Consider the following 24,612-nt stretch of genomic DNA (forward strand, 5'->3'; position numbering starts at 1 on the left):
AAAAAAAGAGGAGAGGGAATAAAGTTGAGGACGTGTCTAGAAGGCAGCTCAACCAAATCTCCTGAAACAGCTATGACCTTTTTCTCTCCATCACTGCATGTGCCGCCAGCTCTGCTACCCAGCCAAGTACCAAAATCGCTGGATTATTGGTCTAAATATAGAAGCAGTCGCGCACACACTCTCACGCAACATGACTCAAACATGTGATCTGGCAGAAATTCGTAGGATGGATCTGCAGAATCACGGGAGGAAGACACGGAGCTCAAAGAGAAACGGTGAGAACGCAGAGATGATGCAACAAGCGCGTTTTTGAGGTTTTTCAATAGAGGCGCCAAAGCGGATATACGCAGATGTCTGAAGATAAATCTCGAGATGAAAACCTCCTGCTATGTATTTCAGGACTGTCAGTAATGATACAGCACCCTACAGGAAGGCGCGCACACACACACACTCTCGCACTGCTCCTGGAGAAGAGAAAGTCAGTGAGCCAGGTCTTTTCATCAGTTCCACTGCGCTGCCTCGCACTGGGTCAGTCTCACCACATCATTAATATGGTGGATGCTATTGTCATTACATCTACAAAACAAAAGCGCAGCTTAACATGGCGGCACCACGGATTGAATGTGAAACAGAGAGCTATTAAATATGTTTGGGGGGTGAGTGAGCGATGGTGTCTGGTGTGGGAGTGTGAGAGAGGAACAAATGAGAGCAAGCGGGAAGTTCGTTCACACACTGGCAGATAACTTGCAGCGCATGTGTAAGAGTCTGAGACTGAATCTATACATATGCAGTAGGTGTAATCTATACATATGCGGGTGAGAGAAAAAGGCTGGATGAAAAGCCTCCGAAAGCCTTGTGGAGATTCCATTTGAATACTGAATGTGTCTGTAATTATAGTTTTTTTTGTGCGAGTGTACACATGATTGCAAGAGCCAGTGCGCTATGGTGTTACCTATGCAAATGAAAACCGAGGGAGCATGTGCCTCGTGTGTGTGTGTGTGTGAGTGTGTGTCCCTGCGGGTGCCTGTCTGCATGTTTGTGTTTACAAAGGCCTCGCACATCCCACGATTCTCGGCTTCGCCACAACACACACAGACAGGTGTGAGGACTGGAGAGAGAGAGCGAGAGCCCAGATTGTGGAGCATGGCCTCGCTGAGCAAATATTACTCCCTCTCATTCGATGTCTGCCCGTCTCTCCCTCGGCCCCTCTGTACTCTCTCTTTCCCACTGTGCCAAACACAGAGGGCCTCTTTGTTATTCCGAGTAGGAAATGCAACTGGAGCCAAATCTGCCCTGCTTTCTGTTTGATATCATCCCTCCTTTGTTCTTGCAGCCTCCCATCGCCATGCGCTTGGCCTCAAACGGCATCGGCCAGGCACACGGGAACAAGCGGAGCTCAGACAAGATGGATCTCGTGATGTCCTGGATGTCTGACTTGTGCGCAGCTCGAGGTGGTATTTAGGCTGACGATGAAATAAAGGTCAAATAGATCTTTTCCACTGAATGCAAGCAAGGGCTGGTTCGAGGGCGGCTGCTGTATATTTTACAGTGGATAGTGCTACTAGTGAAAAACACACTATAACACTATACATCCAAATCCCCCTCTCGAGTAGAAATATGTCACATCTTATAACATGAATGACATTCCGGATTAAAGCTTCATGAGAGACTTGTTCACACAGAACAATTAAATGTTGCGTTCACTGTCCAGAACCAGGTGTGACTATTGTAGGCGCTGCATTCAAGTCACAGTCTCCCCTGGAGGCGTGGGATCGAATCCCACTTCTGATATAAATGTTCAGGTGGCATGGTGGTAACACTGTCGCCTCACAGCTAGAAGGTCCTGGGTTCGATTCTCGCTGTGGGCGCTGGGGGCGTGTCCTCCACCATGCCTTCGGCCTGCATGCAAACTTACTTTCTGTGTGGAGTTTGCATGTTCTGCCCCACTAAAAACATGCAAGAAGATAACCACCTGACCAATGAGAACTGGGTACCCGGGCGCCGGTCGGATGGCTGCCCACCACTCCTGGTCTGCCTGTCGTCCTGGAATGGGACGGGTTAAAGGCGGAGGAAAAATTTCACCAGTGCGTGGCGTGTGTGTGCATGTGGATGTTGCTGTGTGACAAATAAAGGGGATTGTCCGTCTGATTCTTCTTCTTCTATCCTTGAACATGCAGGGCAACAACCCCGAAGAAGTTGAGAGCATTTCAGTCTGTGTGTGTGTGTGTCTGCCTGCTTCGATCCTCAACAACCCCCGGAGAGCGAAACAGAAGTGTCGACGAGCTGAATGCTAATAATATTCACAGACATCACTTCTCATTCAGATGACTAGAAGTTATGAACTCGACATCAAAAGCTTGTTTCATCTGCGGAATAAGTGGGAATAGAGGATTTGGTAAATATGGGAAACAGACTTTAGACTCAGTACAAACTCGTCTTCGCTTGTGGAATCGAAGTCACGCCTCGCTACAGAGTCACCGACTCGCTGTCGGACGCACGTGCGTTTATTGTGTTTGCGGATTTGAATTCTCATCCTGGAGACGTCAGTGAAAATATTTGGGTGGACACACTGTGTAAATGTTAATAAAAGTGAGATTTGAGATTTTAAATAATTTGTTCAATTCTGCGATGTGGCTCAGCGGGAATACGGGTTGAAATGCAGCGCTATTACTGGTGATGTGACTGCAATTGACTTTGTTATATTTTTATTCTCACAGCAGGAAAGTGACAAAAAACTGAGCAACTTTTCAAGAGTTTTGTGTTAGTCAGACACCGGGGGGGGGAGCAAACGTGGATTACAGCAAATCTGCTCGCTCCTCTCTTCCCCTCTCTCAGTAATCGGCACTATTGTCTAAATAACTCCTCCACTAACGCCACATCCGTGCCTCCTAACCTGGGAGCTCCGGCCTGCCAGCCGTCGAGTGTGTTAAGAGCAGAGATAAGGAGAGAGGACGGCAATCTATCACCTCACGCTGACAGCCTTGCACGTCGTCTCTCCCTTGGGTTGCCACGCTGCCGCGCTCCCCTGCAGCTGCTCCTCCTCTCCTCTCCTCCCGTCACTTCTCCTCCTCTTCCTGTCTCTTCTCCATCCTATCATGCCTTCCCGTCCTCTCATCTCCTCCGCCCTTGCATCCCCTTGCACCTCACCTGCCCTCGACTCTTCCGCCTGCTTAGTATGTCAGTTGCATTGATGGTTATCGGCTGCTTCCCACCCGCCCCGCGATGCTGTGTCACTTCATTAGAAGTGTGAAAGGATGACCTTGCACTTCTCTCTTCTTCTCTCAGTGTCTCTCTTTACTCTAAGTCATGCACTCCTCCAGCTGTCCCTCTTCCCCTCATCGCTCTTCGACACATCCTCTGCCTCAGCCAGCCGGCGAGTGCCCTTCATCTTTCTCTCTCTCTCATTCTACCTTGTCTTTCCTTGTCTCTCTATTTCTTTCTTTCTCCCTGCCCTCATTGTTCTCCTTCATTATCAAACGCTGTCACAACGTTCCCCGCTGTGCCACCCAGGTTATTTATAGCTAACAGCGGGTGGTGGTGCTGGTGATGTTGAGAGGTGGGCCATCTTGGGCCCTGCTAGAGCACACACACCCTTTTCCTGACATTTAAACGTATGCACACACACACACAACGACACACTTAAACCATCCATTCTCCTGCATGAGGACAGTTGTGTAATTGGGAAAACACGCGTCTCTCCAGCGCCTACCTGTCTCTCAGACATGACGTAGAGGTAGTTGCGGTCAAGGGAGAAGGCCATGTCTCGCAGGACGGGGCTGCCGTCCTTGATGACCGACACCGTCTCATACTGGATTCCACCGTGAGGAGGCCCGTCGACACGAATCTGAGAAACACAGAGCACAAACAGGTCATTGATTGCTATTTTTGTCTGGATGACAGCAGGAATGGGAAAACAGACGAAGAGTGATTGACAGGAATGACAGAGGCGGGTCAAATAATATTTGCAAAACAATCCATCATTATCATTTAGCAGCTCGGAGACTCAGGTAGGTGGGGCTTCTCAGAAAGATTGAAGAGTTGAAAACATAAGAGAGATGATTAAATGACCTTCAAACACTTTTTTTTTAAATTGTGTGTTATTTCATGGTATGAGGTAGATGTCAGCCCCCTGTGACTCCATGTAGGATGGGGTTACAACAACTGTTAGGAATTATTTTCTGATGTAAGTAGACCTTTGTGAAACCTTAGCTCTGTTTTCCTTTCCTCTTACTCCCGATGAATGATGCATTCCCTCAGTAAAGCTTTGAACCTGAGGCCAAGACCACCTAACTACAAAAACAGCTTTCTAATGACTTATATGAGCTACGTGACCCTCCCTGACCTAAATGGGCCACAGCCAGCCCGCTTTCGTCTTTACTCTTTGGCTCCTTTTGGCCGAACGTATAACCAGCTCAGTAAATCTTAAGGGGCGGCGCGGGTTTCCTGATGCTGGGCGTGAGAGACGGCTGTGATGTCACATGTCAACGGGCCCTCCTCCACCCGCGAAAGCTGATGGCTCTATCATCTGTCTATCCATGCCTGCCTTCCTCCACCCAAACATTCATCTATCTATTCAGATGGTGACAGCACCAAAGAGCAGACAGACTCTCCAAAAGACATCACAGAGGGGAAAGTCAAGGTCACATGTCTGTCAAAAGAAGATCAACTGGGAGGGTGTGTGAGCAAATGTGCGCGAGGCCTTTGTGTGTGCGAATGTGTGTCAAACTGCTGGACGGTCAAGTAAAAGAAACGTCATGTATGTTCACACAACCCCCCCCCCCCCCCCCCCAGCTTTGCCTTCAAAGCTTGAGGGTTAGCTCAGTACACGACAGCAGGCGGCACAGTCGAGGGCCGGAGCTCAAAGTGGCTGAGGCTTCCACGGCTGACCTACGTCCGACCTTGGCAGGCTAATCCAAACAACGAAAAGAAGACATATGTGAAAACCATATGTAGGAAGAGAAAGGCAGGATGTGGGGGCTGTGCCAGTCTTCATCTGGTTACTGACACTGCAGCGTGGAGGGAGACCTCAGCGAGCATGCTCATCCATAAAGCATGCCGGCGCACGGCCAGACCGGCGCTGCTCTGTTCGCTGCTGCGTCGGTGTGGGCGTGTGTGCACCCGAAGGAGCGCTCTGTCATGCTGTGATATGTGTCCTAGCAGGCAGCCGCTGGGGATCACAAGATAACCCGACCTTCCCCCCCTGCACGCCTGCAGTTCATCTGAATCAGATCACTATCGCACAGTCTCTCACCGCCGTCCGGGGGCCCAAGACACATGCTCAAACACACGGCTGGCGATGAGCGTGCCTAGAACAAAAGCTCCCCTCTCCGGGCAGGAGAGCAAGGATTTCTTACACACAAATGAATTAACATGAGCACCAGGCCTGGCAATTAATAAACAGTTAACTGTTCAGTAAACACATTTAATCATGAGTGCAGATGTGTGCACAAAGAGATAAATAATGAGCGACCTTGCGCTTTCCTCAGTCACCGATAACATCTGTTTCTCCGTCTCCTCTTCTTTCGTATATCCTGTTTTTTTTTCCAACAGCTTAGGCTTAGAAATGGAATCAACATAACTGACACTCAAGCACTCCAGAAGCACTCACACCATCCCACCGTGTACACACACACACACACACACACGCACACACACCCAGTTGGTTTTCGCATTAAGAAGCGGCTTTTCTATAGTGGCTGTAAATCTTGCAAAGTGTGTTACATTCGCACATATGCAGACACAAACACACACCCACAACCTTGTAAGGCAGTGAAGAAATGTGCGCGTGTGTGTGAGGGGGGGTTTGTTGAATGTGCAGCACTTTGCAGGGTGGCTTACCTCTGGGTGGGCGGATGAGACAGAAAAAGGGGGGTGGGGGGCGAATGGAGAAACCAGTGCTCACTGGACCAAAAATAATTCTGTCAAAAACTCTGTCGGCTGACCTCACTCAGTCCCACGCTGCCATCGCTGCAGCCCACAGTATCTACCACCTGAGTAAGCGACTCTCAGGCCCAAAACATTCATTTCCTGAGCATCACTTTACTTTCGCCGGCTCTCTCAGGTACTTAAACCAATCCCCTCTCTGCCCCATTTGACCCTGCATTATTTATCAGGCTGGGTGAGAAGGCTGCTAACAGGTTGGATTCATACCCTCAAGCCCCTCTGACAATACTCCCGCTCTTCTATTTTAGGAGGACCCGTCCACAGAAACAACCCCCGCTGCCCCAGAGAGCTGCCCTTGGTTTGGCCTGGCCTAACATGGTCCCCCATTTCAACACCACGGCCATTAGCCAGTCTCTCTCTATCACCAGTGTCTGGGAGCTGCAACTGAGTAAAGTGAGGAAAAAGGTGAAGATGGATGAGAGCGCTGAAAAACATTCTCCATGTACCCCAGGGGCACCGTGGCCTGTGTGGTTAATGTTGGGGAAAACAGAAAACAGGGCTGTCCTGAATGCCAACAAGATGACGGTCAGAAATCACAATATTCAACACGTTCAAACAGACACAAAGCGCCGCGAAGGACGCCTGCAGAACGGGGACAGAAATAAATGTCCCCAGGCGTCACTGAGCAGGAGGAACTTTTAATCAGCTCGTTATAAATCCTGGAGCGCACGCAGGGTTGCCATATTTAGTTTTTCAAAATCCAAACTACAATCTCTACTTTTAAATAACTTCCAGTTTCTTTACTGCAGAGCTGCAGTGTGATGTATGAATCAGCATGTGTCTAAATGCTACCTGAGACAGAGACCAGCGTCTGTCCCTCCCACGTGCACGTTTGTATGTCTCAACATGCTTATTATGTGTTTTTTAAGCCAAAGCTCCATTTATATTTTATAAGAAATGCACATAACAAAGGGTGGCACAGTAGGGTGGCACGGTGACGCAGCAGGTAGTGCGCGTGTCTCACAGCAAGAAGGTCGCCGGTTCGAACCCTGGGTCGGGCGGGGCCTTTCTGTGTGAAGTTTGCATGTTCTTCCTGTGCATGCGTGGGTTCTCTCCGGGCACTCCGGCTTCCTCCCACAGACCAAAAACATGCTCATTAGGTTAACTGGTGACCCTAAATTGTCCTCAGGTGTGAGTGTGAGTGTGAATGGTTGTGTTTCTGTATATGTTGCCCTGTGATCGACTGGCGACCAGTTCATTTCCCGCCTTTCGCCCAATGACAGCTGGGATAGGCTCCAGCCTCCTCGCAACCCCGAAAGGGATAGTCGGGTATAAATGATGGATGGATGGATGGATGGATGGATGGATGGATGGATGGAACATAACAAAATGTTAACTGATGTTGAAAAATGCAAGAATTCAAATTTTTTTTGTACTGAAAACAAAATTTCATTTTTCTGATATTCCTGTCAGCAGGAGTCCTTACTACTCACAAGGGGGGCAAAGTTCCCAAGCTGCCATATTGTACAAGAAAAAAAGGATTAAAAAAGGGAACCTTTGTGCCTGTGGACAAACTTTACGTTGCAGCACCTAGTCAGGCATAAACGGGTGGGGGGTGGTGGGGGGGTTTGGCCAGCAGGGAAGCCATGGCAGCGGCATCAGAGGCCTCCCCTTGTGGCTACAAGGGCCTGTGCCAGTGGGGTGCTTTTGATCAGACCATGTAAGCACCCTGGAAAAACGTTTGAAGATTGACCAAACTCCAATTCAAATTGCCCTTCTCCCTCTTTCTCTTTCTCTCTCCCTCCCTTGGTCTCACTGGTTTTGAACACGGTGCCAGACACTGGATCCCCGACCGTGCGAGTCTGTGTGAAGCAATTTGCTGAGCGAAAAGCGCTGAATAAAACCGGGGTAAAAGTGCATCAAATGTGCGTTCGCGGTGCAGCGCGGATGCTGCTGCTCCGAGATAGAAGGAAAAGGACGAGGACAAAAATGCACGTCCCCTTATAGACACTGTTATGCAACATATACAAAATGCCAACATCGCCATTTTCCAGATTGTACGATCCTGTGCCGCACGCGAAGAGCCTGAGACATAAAACAAGTGTTTCCTTTTAGAAGGAAAACTAATAAAAACACATTTTTCAACCCTGAGCTTGTGGGTGAGACACAGACTTGTTGATTTACTGATTTGGTTTCTGTTTTACAGCTCGTCTCCGAGTGTTTGTTCAGCGTTAACCGCTCAATTTTTAAAGAATGTTCCTCCTTTACCGGCCACAGCTGCTAACTATTACCTGAGAGCTGCTTTCTTTTCAGATTTGGAGAGAGGCTATTTTCTAACCTTTGCCTTGAGGGAGGTTAGCGTTTCTGAAACAGGATGCACATGTTTACAGGTGGCTGCCAACACCAATACAGATCCATCTGAGGGTGTGCATTATTTTACCACCATATTTCAGCTGGCAGAGCAGATTGTAACCCACGCACGGGAACCTTTACCAAACCGCAGCGTACAGTGCACTGCACACTAACACCTTGTACCAGGGTAGGATTAAGTTAAATTGTAGGTCATCCACCTACACCCTGTACCAGAATAGTATAATGGGAGTTGATTTCAGGGAGATTATGCTTTTAGGGCTGAAACATATTGTGCACAAAGAGAGCGAGAGAGAGTGGAGAGTGAAAGTTGAACTCTCTAAGTAACCTTTCTGGAAGCTATCGCCTGCATCTACACTAATCCAGTTCAACAGTCTTGGATGTAGAAGTGATAGGCATTGCCTGTGTCTGGCTGATCCCACACACTGGATTAGATTCCGCGAAAGCACGCCACCGCCACACACTCCCTCGCTCTGTCTCAATGCAATGACCCCTTACTGAGACACCGCTGAGGAAAGGGGGGGGGGGGGGCTTTGTAGTCAAGTCGGGTCACGGTGGCTGAGAAAGACGCAGGTCGGAGGGATCTGACAATGACCATGATAAACCTTATCCGATCAAATCCAATACGTCTGACGAGACCAATCTTAGCCTCCGTAAGTGGCCTTGAATCTGATGCTGAGATTGGTCTTTACCTTGGCCCAGATGACAGGTGACAGACTGCTGACAGCGTTTTAAGAGCCAGTGAAGCTTGTCAAGAGGCATCCATGATTTGAAAGGCTCTGTGACAGCCGGGTGCTCTCACCTCATCGGTTTTGCATTGCAAACTCAACTCAGAGGAAGAAAAACATCATTTTCCCGCACATTCGTCCTTTTCTTCTCCATATGAAACATTCACTGGTGTTTGGGACTTGGCTGGAGACATGCGTTTTGGTGAAGAAAGCAGTGCACCCAAAGGAAACCCAGTGCTGGATCCAACATCCTCTTGCTGTGAAACACTGTGCAAAGGGCCTGCGTTACACTGTTTGTGTATGTGTATGTGTGTGAGTGTGAGTCCTGCATGTTACATGGAAGTGTGAAAGAACGGTGACACCAGGGCATGAAGTGTACCAACAGATCCATTGTCCACCCCCCTGGAGATGGATGTGTAATGCTCAGCCCAAGATGAAGTCAGTTCTTCTGGGCTTGAGACTGGAAATGGGTGGGGGGCAGTTAATCACCAGCACGCCAGCAGTCAGATACCAGTCAGACACACAAATCCATCCTCATTTACTCTCATGAAGGAAGCATTCTCAGACACACACTTCAGCTTAGATACAAATCAACAGGCTGCATTCAACAATTGGCAGAACACTGTATACAAACCAGGCTGCTATCTCCACGTATTCACATGTCTGTCCTGGAAACCCGGCCTGAAATGCAGCAGACTGCTATTGTATTTCTTTACTTCAGGTGGAATGGGTCTAGGCTATTCAGCTGCCTGTGTGTGCATGTGTGTGTGTGCGTGTGTATGTGTCTCCCTCTTTCACTTTCTTTCTCCTCGCACTGGGAGAAAACATGGGGCCTCTCTCCGCCTCGATAACGCATCTAATCCATCACCAGTGTCAGGCTGAAGAATTCTGGTGTCAGTAGCGAGCGGCATGTAGAAATGTGCTGTGTATGTGTATATGTGTGTGTGTGTGTGTGTGTGTGTGTGTGTGTGTGTGTGTGTGTGTGTGTGTGTGTGTGTGTGTGTGTGTGTGTGTGACGGCTCCCACCAGCCCAGCACGCCATCTCTTTTGTTCCTGTTCCTGTTGTACAATATAAGCTCCCATAAGGCGTATGTTAGCCTGCTTGCCTTTATGCGCCATGTGCCACTTCCCATTGGGTAGACCGAGGCCAGTCTGTGGTGATGGAGGAGAGGAACATGAGGAAAGACAGGGAGGGAGCCAAGAAGGGAGAGGACAAGAAAATGGACAGATGTCGAGACTGGAGGAAAGGAGAGAGAGGCTACGTAGGGATGGAGGGACAAGAGAAAGACTCTGCTTGTCACGCAAGTGTAATTCTGTCCCTAACCTGCTCACATGGTGGCACGATATCTCCCAAAACGACCCAAGCCCATCATCAATACAAGGGGTAATTACTTCATATTTCTGGCCATGCACGATAAAGCCTATTGATCTGCCTTTCCTCATGTGATTGGGCAGAAATACAAGAGGCTAATTTCATGTCATCGTTGACTGTCAGTGAATATCGAAAGCAAACATCCAATCGCGCTCATTCCCGGTGAGTCTTAACAACCAATCATACAGCAGCCCCTCCTGTAAAAGCTCCATCCGAGACTCATTCAGTTCCAGTTTAGCTCTGCCATACTGCCATCTTTTTTTGGTCGCATAACTCAAAACCCTAAACATGATTATATCAGCACTTTCCCCTGTTTTCCCCCCAAATCCACACAGAGACCAGAGACCGCGGCATGCATTAGGGGTCTGCGGTAGGATGAGATCAGGCCTCAACTCTAATCAGCCCAAACACACATATTAAGCATAGCAGCACAATGCAAGGCCTATATTTAGCTCCACATTAAAACACTGAACGGGGGCCAGCGTGCTGGTGATGGACGCAGGCCAAGAAGGTTCAGGGAGAGCAGAAACGGATGGATGTGGGGAGAGGGATTTTCTGCTTAGCCCTCAAAAGTGAGGTTCGCCAGTGCGGAGCAGCCACTGTTTCTACTCAAATGGCACTTGAACGCTGCGAGAAAAATGGTTTCTGTGCATAAACCAAACAGCTGACGCCACAATAAGTTTTCCTTTAATGGGTAACCCAGCAGAAGAAAGATGAAGAGAGAGATGAGGAGATGTGGATAAAGTCGCTTTAACACACGCACTGAAAGCCTGAACTTATGTGAGAATGCAAATGTCCAGATCAGCTGGCATTTAACAGACTTTACACTGTCGTCTTGCTTGTACAAAGTCTGTGTATGGAGCAGACTAATGCCTGGATCAGACTACACCATTCTAGCTGGATTTTGAGATGATTTGTAGTGGCCAGCCAATTACCAGCACTGTGGCCGATCGCGAGTGACAATTGGTCGTCTATACCCGTGTAGTGTGACATGCTAAACGACCTGTCACACAGCGTCTAGGATGCCCCACAACATCCCACGACACCTCGACAAAAAGTCTTGTCCGAATTTTTTACTCTTGACACGTCGAGCGTGACCTCTCCCACAACATGTTCCTGAGCGGTTACCAATCAGGAGCTCTCCCCAGAGTGCAGTCAGGTAACCATGGCGACAAGGAGCAGGACAGATGCTGAGGGGAGAGGAAAAGTTTGTTCACAGTGGCACGAGTAGCCCTGCCTATGTGACGTTTCCGTAAGGTGGGAAGACCGAGTCAAAAACAACAAATTTTGGTGAGAAATAGCGGAAGCTTTCATCCACCAGGCGAGTAGCTGCTGTGCTGTCAGAGCATGATGGCCGGTCTTAACTGCGTAAATATGCTAATCAGCACTAATTCAAGATCTAACGTAGCCTGATGGAGCCAACACAGCCAAGCCTGCTTCTTGTAGAGGAGATAAAACACAAATGACTGCATGTGAAGCTGTACCTGTCCTGTCTGTTGCCCAGTTGATGTATAAATAGCGCCCGAATGGACACGACTCTCTGGACGTTGTCTGGAGTTCATGTAAGCAAACAGCTGAGGAGTCGGGATGAAAACTGACAAAGTGCAAAGAGGAGGTGAGATAAAGGACTACGCTTTCTCCCAACAGAGCATTCACACTTCAGGGCTGGTGATGACAACTTCTTAGCCCTCACTGAGGTTTAATGCACAGACGGCACCTTCACAATAACACGATAAAACGATAGCACACAAGCCTGCACGTGTGCTCTCAGTTATATTTAGCCACTCCATGTTATCAGCAACAAATACTTCTGAGCAAAAGTACAACAAAAAGCAATAATGGAGCCTTCTCTCAAGGGAAAATTATGTCTCAAAGATGGAGGCCTTACGTGTTGAAGGCAGAGAGAAAAGCTATACTCATTTCATGTGAGTAAATAAGCAAGGGACAGAGCAGCCACACGGCTATTACAAGCAGTACACAGAGCCAACGCACTGATGGTTAGACTAAAGTTATTAGAGGAATGTCAAACAGCCTGAACCAGAAGAAAATATCACACCTCCTGTTTTCTCCCTCGGCACACTTCAAAGTAGATCACAAAGATACGCGAATCAAAAAGTAGCTCAGAAAAGGTTCAGGTGAGGGGCAAATTAGCTGAAATTGTTTCAATTTCTCCCACAGGATTTGTGAGATTTAAATGTGGGACAAGATTGGCAGGTAGAAGTGAAATACTAGTAAATTATAGCCAGCGGGATCCACACGGCAAATGAGAATATAACAGCACTTCAATCAAGTCCAGCTTTTTACACCTGTGCTGCGCGTGAGCTTTAATAAGCTCCCTATATGCTACATGCTGTGGCTGATGTATTTGGCAGTGGTGAGCGAGCATGTCACTGATGAGCGTGTTATATCGCAGCGAGGCTTTGACACTCAATGAAGTCTTCATCAGGGCCACATTAATGTGGGCCCTCTCTGACATGTGTTACACATGAGCACGTGGCCTGTAATGAGACATGACTGTGAAGGGGACCCGAGGAGACGCAAAGGAGATAAAGACAGGAGAGAGACACACAGCTGCAAGCATGTGTGACACAGAGAGATGGATCCACAGAGACAAGACAAGAGGAGGACTGCAGCTTGGAGCAGGATGATGCTGAAGTGTCCATCTGCAAGATCCATATTTCTGCTTATCTTTGGGGCCGTCCCTGATCAGTCATCTAATCATGAACAAAGAGCATCAACACTGACATTTATTACTGACAACATCAGGCCTACAGTGGTCAGGCGATCCATCCTTTGCATGACATCACACCAACCCCATAAAACAAAGCCATACCGCATCGAGCTCCATAGAGACACACGTCACAACCTTTCACCTCCTCTTGCAAGTTCCCAGCAGCCACTGGATAATCACGGCTCCTCTTGTAGGTTTCCACAAAGAGACAAGGGTAAGATGGACACCACACTGTGAACCTTTAACCTCTGTGGGCCAACAGAAACAAAGTGTATGGGGGGGGGTAAGAAAGTGGGATGAGCTGTGAGGGACAGGGGTTATCCAATCAATCCTTTGGAGGGAGACAGCGATGCTACTGATGAGCTGGGGGGGGGGCTGGATTGTCTGACCCCATTCAACACGCTCACAAGGAAAGCAGGCCAAAACCCCTGCGCTGGACAAGGGTTGCCATGGTAACCCCTCTCCCCTCGGGCACAAGATCAGCGGGGAATCAACTGAAAGTGTGTGTGTGTGTGTGTGTGTGTGTGTGTGTGTGTGTGTGTGTGTGTGTGTGTGTGTGTGTGGATATGCTCGCAGACATAAAAACTGTTATGTCACCACCATTGTTCAGAACACTGGGCCCAGGATGAACTGGTTAAGAGAGGATCATGTTTTTTGTCCTTCGAGGGACTTCTGGTTGTTTGGTTGTCCCCGGTGAGGACATGCGGTCGCTTCAGCTGGCATCCCAGCTCAAAAGCTCGGGACGCAGTCAGGACGTGTCGGGTCACGACTGCAGTTAAACCTGATTTATCGGCACAGGTTAACAGCTTTCTGGTTACAACACCAACAGCGTGACTTTGAGTCAGCCCACACTTTTATTTTGTTAACTAAAGGGTTTCCTTCACACATCACATAATTCAGCTGATGCTTGTTAATGATGGCAGTCTGACAAATACGGCTGTAACATGCGAAATTATGCAAAAGAAACATATGCCGCACTGCAATTACTCGTATTACAATACTAATAATACTCCTTTAATTTGCTGAAATGAAATACTTTCTCAGTGTTTCCTCGTCTGTAAAAGAAATGTTACATCAGAAAAAAACAGGCAGCTTTAAGGTGATGAAACAGCCTCCTAAATAATGCAACCTGCATGTCACAATATTTTACATTGTTTGAAATTCATAGATCAGATGAGTAAGCCTGTATTTGATTTATTTTATTACCACGGTATAATTGAAGCTACACTATACACATTAATGATAGAGTGTGTGAGTCCCAATTACCCGACCAATGAGATCAATGCTGAGTGCATAACTGTCTGCGAGGGCAATGCACGTGAAAAAGCAAATCACTAATTGAATTAAAAAATAGCTCCACTGTACATAAATAATGCAGCCGAGCCGGTGCGGCCTGGATGACATTTACACTTCCGCTCTGTAAAGTATGTCCAAGCAAGCATGTGTAATGCTGTCTGCACATAAAACAAGCTAATGACTTTCAGGCATATTCGCCGTGTGTGAGAACGGCAAACCGGGCCTTGATTCATTAGCCTGCTAATTAGAAAACACTGTGAAGAATGACTTGTGGTCTTGCGGTCTCAATATTTCCATGCACATTTATGACAACACCAACACATGATCAGACGGGCGCATGCTTGTGTGCACAGGGACTGCACCGGCTCCACACGCAGCGGCTGTGGATCCCTGTTTGCACATTACACATGCAAAACAGCAACAGGCTTGCGTCTTCCTGTAGGCCGGCAGATCAGAGATACTCATCAGTAGAGACATGTGCTGGTGACAGAGTATCTTCCTTTATCCCCCCCGAACACACCCACATACACACTCCCTCATCCTCTCTCATCCCCTCATAACTCATACACATGCTCTGAAGCGGCAGGAGAGGAAAACGCTGTCTGTGCAGAAAAGACGAGCAGCGTGCACTCGGGTCAGAGCAAGTTGAAGAAGAAGAGACGGAGAAGGTAGAGAGGACTCTGTGTGTGTGTGTGTGTGTGTGTGTGTGTGTGTGTGTGTGTGTGTTTGTGTGTGATGCCAGCACATTTTGTAGTCTATGAATCTTCACTAAAGCTCTTTAAAATTACCCACCAATCTTGCTTCAGGATTTAATGCCTGCTTCTCTCCAGAAGGAATAGACCAGCCAGTTAAAGTATGCTAATTCAGTGGCACTAAATACACTGCTTTAAATGTCAACCTTCCATTATTACACACACTCTGACTGCCTCAGGACCAGCACGGCATCATAAACACATACACGCACACAAACACAGGCAGCACGCGCACACACACACACACACACACACACACACACACACACACACACACACACACACACACACACACACACACACACACACACACACACACACACACACACACACACACACACACACACACACACACAAATCAGACCCCTGCAAGGGCACAAAGAATATAAAGACTGATAGATCACAACCACTTTATAAAATCAATAACTGAACGAACAAAGGACGTTTGCGACAAAGCTTCAGTATTAAAGCAGCTTTTATGTATTTGGGGGGAGAATGAGTGAGGAATTGAGAGATACAGCTGAGAGAATGGGAGAGGGGAAGAGGAGAAGACTATGATGTGGAGACATGGCAGCTAACAATAAGAGAGATTGAGTTCAGATCAGAGCTGGAGTACAGCTACAGCAGGCAGAAAGCAATCAGCTTGCACACAGCCAGAGAGAAAGCTGGCACTCCTCCCCAACCAAGGGTGACAGCGCCATTAATTCTATTAACCCTATTAGTATTCCATCCTCATCGCCTGGCTGGGTCAATACACACCTCCATCACACTGCAAAGCTTCTGCTTGCCTCGTCCTTATGCAAAGGGAGCAGGGAGCAGGGATGGCTGGAGGAACAGGAGCCCAGACGGCGACACTTCCCCTGCTCAGGGTGTAGACTGATGACCAGCCGTGCTCTGCTAGGCCGTCTAACACTGACACACACACACACACACACAGCGCCGTGTGGCAGTCAGGTAGGGACTGAGGAAGAGGAGGGATTGATGCAAGCTCTCCAATTTGTCTGCAGGTCACATTTAGGAAACGGGTAAACAGGATATCTTTGGGTTTTAGCACACCAGCACATCTTGAACGCTATGCTCGTAGAAACTGAATTAATTTTAAAGTCTATGCAGCAATTTTTTTGCAGACATTTTGACTCGTCATAGTCTGGAAAGCACAGGTGTTACTGATAACGCCCTCGATGGCGCAGTTTTCCTTCACGTCCCAGTCAGCTGTGATACTGTGACAGTGAGCCAGCATGCACAAAACCAGGACTGAAGCAGCTAAATGGAATCCAGCCATCATTAATTTTATTACGCACACATGTGACATGTCAAAATGTCTTCTGGGAAACTGCCTATGACTCAGACATATTGCCACCACAGCCTTTGTTCCACCAGTGGATAATGTTAGTTCTTGTGGGCTAACTTCCGATGCACATTGCTGTGTAATACTTTGCTAATGTCAGCTTTCTTCAGCTAAATATTGCTGTATTACTTAGAAGTCATGTTTCCTGTTTCCCACTGTAGGTAAGATTCACTGACTCTGAGTCAGTCTAACGATGACACCATCAAAGGTTAGGTTCAGATATTTTCAAGTCTATCTAAAAACATACAACAGGCCTACCCATGGGACCGTATTCAAAGAGTTAAGGGTTGCTGTGATCCTCGGTCTGTGAAGCGATACCTTCTCAGAACTACTACACTGTAAGAAATAGGGGACAAACCCACAGTCCTTCCTCCGTGCAAAATTGCATTCAGCAGGCTTCAGTAATCGGAGTATCCTATTGCTTCATCTTGGCAGACACGTGTCGGTTTATTGCCAGTGCAACAAACCTATGTGACCATCAGGATGTGTCTGCTGCAGCTCAGTGCAGAGAAACTGAAGCTACATGAGCTTCGGCCGAACTTTGAACGCAATTTGCACCAAACTAGGACTGCGAAGGCTGTTCCTTCCATGTTTCTTAAGCGTTGGTGCTCTGTGAGTGTATTGTGGCCACTGCAGAGAGGAGGATGATTACAGTAACTCAAAGCTCTTTTAAAATGTATCGCATGTGAGCGCTGCATTGAGAGAGACTTGAAAACAAACCGATGCTTTTCAGTGACGGACTCAAGACGTTGTTGTGAAATTGCAGAGACAGTGTTCACGAAGACAGCCAGTGCGAATTCTGATGAATGGGACAAATAAGTAACATCAAGCAGCTAAATGAAGGGCAAGCGTACTTGTTTCCAATTTAAAAAATGGACGTGCAACACAACACAACAAAACCTTTCATTGCTTGACTGCTGGTATGAACAAACATAAAGACTCTCACTCTCTCTTTCTTTCTATCCAAATAACTGTGCTTAAGAAATGCTGACGCTTATAATTACTATAATTTGTCTGAGGACGTTAGGGATCAAAGAAGAGTGAAAAATAGTTAATTCACCCTCTTCTCTCTCCAGACAGGGTGGTCTAGCCTTAAAGCTGCTCCGGTTGGGGAACTACAGTAGCAGCATGGAAATGAGTTGAGGTGTATCTGACAGCCTGAAGACAGCCCTCTCCTCCCCATCCGCCTCCAGCTCAGGGTGGGTGAGTGAGGTTGCCAACAGACACAAGCCTACGAAGTATGTAGGACAGCGCCATTAGGGCATTAGTGCCGGTCAGCAGCCAGGCAGTTTATGTATGTATGTGTATGTGTGTGTGTGTGTGTGTGTGTGTGTGTGTGTGTGTGTGTGTGTGTGCGTGTGTGTGTGTGTGTGTGTGTGTGTGTGTGTGTGTGTGTGTGTAGGGGAGAAATTGGGGATGTGCAATAACACCCTGGGGAAGGAGACACAATCTGATGCTGTGCTTGATTGGTGCATATTCTGAGGATCTCAAAATTAGACAGGAAGCAGCAAGGTGCCCCCGACCTATCAGTTAGCGCACCTTGGGGTTTATTAGCATGCATCTGTGCAATACTTCAACACGGGTGTGAGTCTGCCTGCGCACGCACACGGACATGTGTGCATAAATGGGCGTCTAACCGCAAGGAATTAAACCAACAACCCCCCGCCGCTTATTCTTTCCTGCTCAAATGGCAATGCTACCACACTCACACACACACCCCTCTATGCTCTAGCCTGGAGCTGCAGCCAGAGTGAAAGTATAAAGGGTTGTGACAGCTCTTCCTCTGCCTCTCCTCCACACATACAGTGCAGCTACAGCACTGAGGGGCTATCTCTGCCGCGTCTGCAGCCGAGAGAGGGAGCGAGCGTGATCTTTCCTGCTGTCTGGCCTGACTGATTCATGCCCATATTACCTGAGGGATTAGCTATTTCCTCTGTATAAATCCACTTTTGTGAGGTAATGTCTAGCATTAGCAGCGGGGGCCGTGGAGGGTTTTGTTACACTCAAAAATCTTCTGCCAAAAAGCATACAAGACTACCGTGAAATCCAGAGAGGAGGCATGTTACTGTACGCTGCCATTTTCTCTTACTCTCGCTCTATCACGACTTGGCCAGATTGAGAATGAGATCACTCTCCTGAGAGGAAATGTTCATCTACTTTCACACATCTCGGCTTTGAAATGAAAATTTCAAGGCTGAGTGTAATTGATACTTTGATTTGAATGCAGCATTCAAATATGAGCTAAGCTGGCAGATCAGGTACACTGTCCCTTTTTTGTCTTTAATTAGCTTGAGAAATGAAGCTGTAAGACCCACATCAAACAATACCCGCTTTCTCCTTTTTCTCTTTTCATGAGCTGACCACAGACTCTGGCCAGACGGCTCCATGTTTGGGTACCTCGATCCAGATCCCCCCATAACTCTCTGGCTTCCTGTTATCCCACAACTGGGCTTTCTGTCTCTCTCTGGAAAAACACAATTCTTTTCTTTCCCCCTTTCTCCGCATGTCTCTCCTCCTTGTTCTTCTTACTGTAAAACCCACATAAATGTTTGGGTCAACACAAACCTAGCTGCTTGTTTTTCCATCTTTGAAGGCAAGGCGGGAAGGGGGTGGGGGTGGGGGGGGCAGTATGGGAAGAGCAGAGCCTTGTGGGAAGGATTCATAGCACATTGATATAATGCGTCTACATTTCTCCCCTGACCGCTGCTTACACTCTTTGTTCCCCTACAACAAGAGGCTAAATAACTGTGTCCATATGTGGGAAGTAACCACGAGGAGAATGAGGAGGAGGAGGGAGGAGGAGAAATGGGCTGCTTGGTTGGTTAACGGTTTTTGGCTGACCCAGGGAGGTACTTTCTCTGTCTTTGAGGGGGCAGACAGTGGATACCCCCTCGAGACGCACACAGGCCCACACAAACACACACCCTCCCTGTCGGGTTGGTTAAAAAGAAAAGGTCACAGGGCACTGAAAATGAGTTATGCACTTGATTCACCTAGCGTGGAGTGCGACAGAAGAGAGGGAGAGACAGAAAACTGCAGATGGCGACAGGCATATTGTACTCATCACACGCTGCTGTGCGACAATATACGGGCCAGGAAAGGTTAGATCACTTTCAGCTGGGTGCAGAATATCCCACTGTACCTGAGAGGGGTAAGGAAAACAATCTGTGCTGTCTGAACAGCTGAAAGTTTTAGCACCATGTAAATAAACTGAATTAAGATTTAGAGTTCGCTGTATAAACAGCTAAGTGCTGGTCATTTCACATTGGCAAACAAAGCTTTGTTATGAGCATTTGAATTGTGTGGCGTCCCAAGAGGATCGCTTGTGTGTCTGGAGATCCTGAGTGTTAATGCAGAGCCGCAGATGTTTTATGTTCTTTCATGTAGGTGTAAAGCTGCCAGAGGAGGGGGTGGGGGGTCGCTGGAGGTCAAAGGTGGCTAAATCCCTTCCTAAGCTATCTCACGTGAAAAGGAAACAGAGTGTGCTGGAGGGTCAAGAGGAACCATTAATGAGGCAGCCGTGGTATCATGAACTATTTCCTGGTGGATGTAAAGTTAATCCCTTAGATTTAGCCAACAGTGTGTCTTTAACCAGATTACCTCTCGATAATCGGCTAAATGCAACCGCAAAGAATTCAGTTTGGTGTCTAGTCACAATAGTTTCATGACATCAACCAATCCTGTGACTCTTTATAAATTACAGTGTCTAATCTAGAGTACATACGGAGGTCGCAGACATCAGCAAAGCTAGGATCACCTAATGTAATCCTCTGGGTGCAGCACAATAGGAAATCATAATCTCAATTCCTTACAAAGGCATGGAGCTGGTGCTGAGCAGATGACGAGTGTGTGGAGTGTGTGTGTGTGTGTGTGTGTGTGTGTGTGTGTGTGTGTGTGTGTGTGTGTGTGTGTGTGTGTGTGTGTGTGTGTGTGTGTGTGTTAACGTTCATACATGCATAAATGGTTTTCAGTCTCTGGGGTGTCTCTCGGTCTGTGCTCCTCCACTGAAGACATGTGCGAGGGTTCGGGCTGAGGGGTGTTGGGGCCAGACAGCGGTGGGGAGGGGGTTTAGGGATGAGTGTGAGGAATGCAGAGTCCTGAGGGCAATGACGGGGAAGGACTGGGGTGAACAGACAGGCAGCGATATGGAAAGACAGGAACCCCCCACCCAGAGCCCCCCCCCCCCCCATATGATCCCCTTCAGACACTTCATCTGTCCGCCTCACACTTTCCATTTATTTATTCTTCCTTTCTCTTAATGCTTGGGTAATGCCAACCAAAAGGCAAATGACTATAAATGGTGCATTCCTCTGCCATCTGAATGTGTCTGTGTGTGCCTGCACGTGTCTGCACTTGTGTCTGTGTGTGTGTGTGTGTGTGTGTGTGCACGTGCAGGGGATCCGAATGGGGTGCATGCTAACCGGGGTGAAGCTACGAGGCTGAAGCTGCTATTGGAGGATGGGGGGGGCAGCGGGTGAGAAAAAGGGTCACACATCAGCAGTCGTGTGAAGGCCTGCCGTCCCCGCTTCCTGCCTCAGATCAGTCTTAAGGGAGGCCCTCCATAATTCAATAACAATAATCCCCAATGAGGGCCCAATAAAGCGGGCTGCTGTGGGGCGGAACTAACTGGCCATGCGCCTCCTCCTCCTTCTCCAAACCATCCGCCCATCACTGATTGGGGAAAGAGGCTGGGATGGTGAACTGGGGTAGCGAGGTGGGGGTCTGGGGAACAGACCCAGCTGACATGCCGCCTGCAGCCAGCAGCCAGGCAGCCAGACAGAGATCCACTCTATCCCTCCCTCCCTCCTCTCTAGCCTCCCCACCCTCCCTCCTGTCGATCCCCTCAGCCCATCTCACCCCGGTCCGACCCCTGCTGAGCAGGAGACAGATCCAAGGAGTGCAGCTGCCTCCCATAGTTCCCCGGATGACTGAGCGGCCATGACCGCTAGCTTGGCCTGCAACCCACCGCACAGACACACAAAATCACTCATACACACACACAGGCAATTGACACCTACACAGGCTGGCGCATAGAGCAGCGTGTCTCAGTTGGGGGTCAGCTATTGATCATGTTTTGGTCAAATCAATCACCTGCCTTTTAATGTGGTGTAACGGCTGATTGACCTCTGGAATCCATAACATTATTATTTATGACGGTCATGTTCCACACGTCCGTGACCCTCCCCCTTATAGTCCTACAATATTTTACCTAAGGTGACAAACTCCCTATGGAAAGAAGAAAAAGCTTTGCAGCATCACAAAATGTCTTATTACAGCTAAAAAGCACCCGCATGCATGAAGTACGTACGTCTGTGTTCACTCCACCTTTCTGTGACTGTGTGCATGATTACTTCATTAACATCCTATCTGGGGCTCCAGTTGCATTGTGCTGCAGCACCAGATGCACTGCATTGTCCGGCTATCCATCTGGTTGCTTGGTCAACCAGTATCTGGGCAAGATCTTCAGAGTTACTCAACTACGACGACACAAACAGTACAGTAAGTGAGCTTAGATGAGACCAAATTGCTTCTAATGTCTTCTTAAGGCCTGGAGATGTTGTACAGCAGACAACAAACAGTAACTAAGGTATAAGAATGTACTAATTAAAGTTAATTAAAGCATGGGACTCTCTCATCTGAGTTATGACTTTGATCTTCCACAGGCAGCTAATTTGTTCTCCCATGCACATGAGTGTGTGCAGCAACACGTGCAGTGCGACCGGTAAACGTATTACCTCCTTTGAAAATTTAAACTAATGGAAATGGTCTGTAGCACTAAATTTACTGGAAATCTAATATCACCATTCTGCAGATTGCATGTCCATGGACATTCTTTGTAACAACTAAGCTGTGAACTTTGGGACAAAAGAAGTCTGTGTGTCTCTGGGAACCTTCATTCACTGGCTGACCTCACAGACATATGGATAAAGCACACTGAATGATCTAATAAAACTTTGTCACAAGTTGTTTGTTAGCATCACTCTACGAGCCCGAACAGCTGTCTTTCATAAATTAAACAAGAACTTTGGTATTTGCATCTGACAGGATGTGGTTTACTCTTAACTTTTATGTCCAGCATATTTCAAAATTCATGTGATGAAACAAAAACTTCAGACACAGTCCCTGAGGCCCCATCGACTGGTGCGGTACGTGCATGTGGCTTCACATCCTCTCTGTGTGTGGGTGCATGTCTGCAGGTACGGTTCGCCTGCCTCTGCAGCCGTACATCTGCACGTCTGAGTGTGTGTATGTGCATGTACATGCATGCCTTTGCTCCCGTGTGTGTCAGCAGGGTACTGCCTGTTGACAGATCAGAGCTGTGCTGTGAGGGGTCTCAGAGAGGCCTGACAGATCTGTGACAGAGTGCGCCTGAGGAGAGAGGCCTTCATGTTAATCCACTCTCCTACATGTTAACTACACTTGGATGGTCCCATACTGAGGTGCCTTAACACAGCCTGGTACGGTTCGACACTTACCCCCCAAACCCCCACAAGAGCCCCAAAACAAGCCTCGCAGAGACCGACCTCTTCGTCACATAATGCCACAAAAATGCGCACGCACAGGCATGCACGCTAGCGAGCAAACACACACACCCGCAATCACTTACACACAGTGAAAGTCAAAGCAAGGCTGTCATTAAGCAAGCAGACTGCTGGGCTGAAAATATAAGCAGACACAGAGCTAACAAAGCAGCTGCAGAAAAAAGAAGACAGCTTACTTAAGCTGTCTGAAATAAGCAGTTGTTTTAATGATGGGGAGGCCATGAACTAAGTCTGTGAGAAAAAAGACGCAGCATGCAGTCACTTTTGTTTTTGTTTTTGCTTGAAAACTCATAAAAGGACTCTACAACGGCTGTGGCCCACACTGGTCCAGAGATCTGAACCAGTTAAAGCAGAATATAGCTGCTGCGAGTGGAGACGGCGATGGTGGGAGTTCTGTGTTTGGTCACAGCTGGCATATTTGCATGGTGAGGACACTTCCTCTCTAGTGGGTTCTGTAGAAAAATGGAGCAGAATGCGAGGTGCTGGCCAAATGGGCACCTCATTTGGCACCAAAAGCGACTCTGTTTAAACATAATCTCGTGCCAGAAGTAAAAGGGAAGCTGAAACATCTTCATTCAGCTGGTCCCTGAGAAGGGTTTTTGTGTCGCTCCATTACTTTCTTCGAGTAAATATTGAGAACAGCAGAGCCAACAATGATTCATTTCTCTTTACCACACAGGAGGGTCAAAAGAACAGAGCAGACTGAAATACTTCTTAAACAAAACTGACAGCACATAAGATTTTAAAGTGCAGCCATCCAGAGTGTTTCATATTCCCAGTGATCCTCAACAAAGTCTGAAGCAGAGCGCGCTGGACTGATGTTGACATGGATAGAAGGGGAAGGAGTGTTTACTTTGAGGAGCTGAGTATGTGCTGTCTAATCCAGTTCTTGTGGGAACCTGTAATGCTGTCTGATACCTGTTAAGAGTGCAGACACGCAGAGGCCTCTGCGCTTCGCCCGCGGTCATGCCTCAGAATGGCTCTTCCAGGAGCGGCACAATAACTTATTATGAGTCACAGACAGTCTGCAGTCTAACCCGTTACATTAACGGTGTAAACACAGGATATGGTGGTTGTGGTGAGGCAACGCAGACACACACACACACACACACACACACGCACACAGTCAATTAGTGAAAGGAAGACAAAGGGGGATCAGACTGTAAGAACAGGCCTTGGGCAGTTTTTAGTCAGACAGGGAGTGCTGACCAACGCTCGAGCCACTGGAGAAGTGACTGTACCGAGCAGACGCAAGATTTTTACTAAGCTTTCTGTGTCGTTTGGAAACGCACTGCTGCACTTTGGATCAGCCTCATCTCTCAGCGCCTGTTTGTCCGCAGGTCCTCATAGGCCTTATCAATAAGAAAACATGGGCAGAACAAAAGCCTCGGGATGTGCCTGAGCCTGGGGGATTACACTAACCTGACTGGACAAACTGTGCTCTGCATGTTGGCTGTTGTTTGTGTGTGTGTGTGTGTGTGTGTGTGTGTGTGTGTGTGTGTGTGTGTGTGTGTCACTGTATAGCCACTGCGCTCACACGCCCGCTAAACAAACACATCTCATCGTGCTGCTGCCCGTGTCAGTCAACAC

The 24,612-nt window shown here is 47.9% G+C and overlaps 1 protein-coding gene across 1 annotated transcript in view; it reads right to left on the bottom strand.

Annotated features, from left to right (window-relative positions):
- The window catches only part of plxna2 (plexin A2), a 166,215-nt gene that overhangs the window by 94,516 nt on the left and 47,087 nt on the right, over positions 1-24,612 (bottom strand). Inside the window, exon 4 of the mRNA XM_070967634.1 lies at positions 3,710-3,844. Coding sequence (XP_070823735.1) covers positions 3,710-3,844 — 135 coding nt within the window. The remainder of the gene's footprint in view (positions 1-3,709; positions 3,845-24,612) is intronic.

The sequence above is a fragment of the Chaetodon trifascialis genome, chromosome 8, assembly GCF_039877785.1.
Source record: "Chaetodon trifascialis isolate fChaTrf1 chromosome 8, fChaTrf1.hap1, whole genome shotgun sequence".
Taxonomy (NCBI): domain Eukaryota; kingdom Metazoa; phylum Chordata; class Actinopteri; order Chaetodontiformes; family Chaetodontidae; genus Chaetodon; species Chaetodon trifascialis.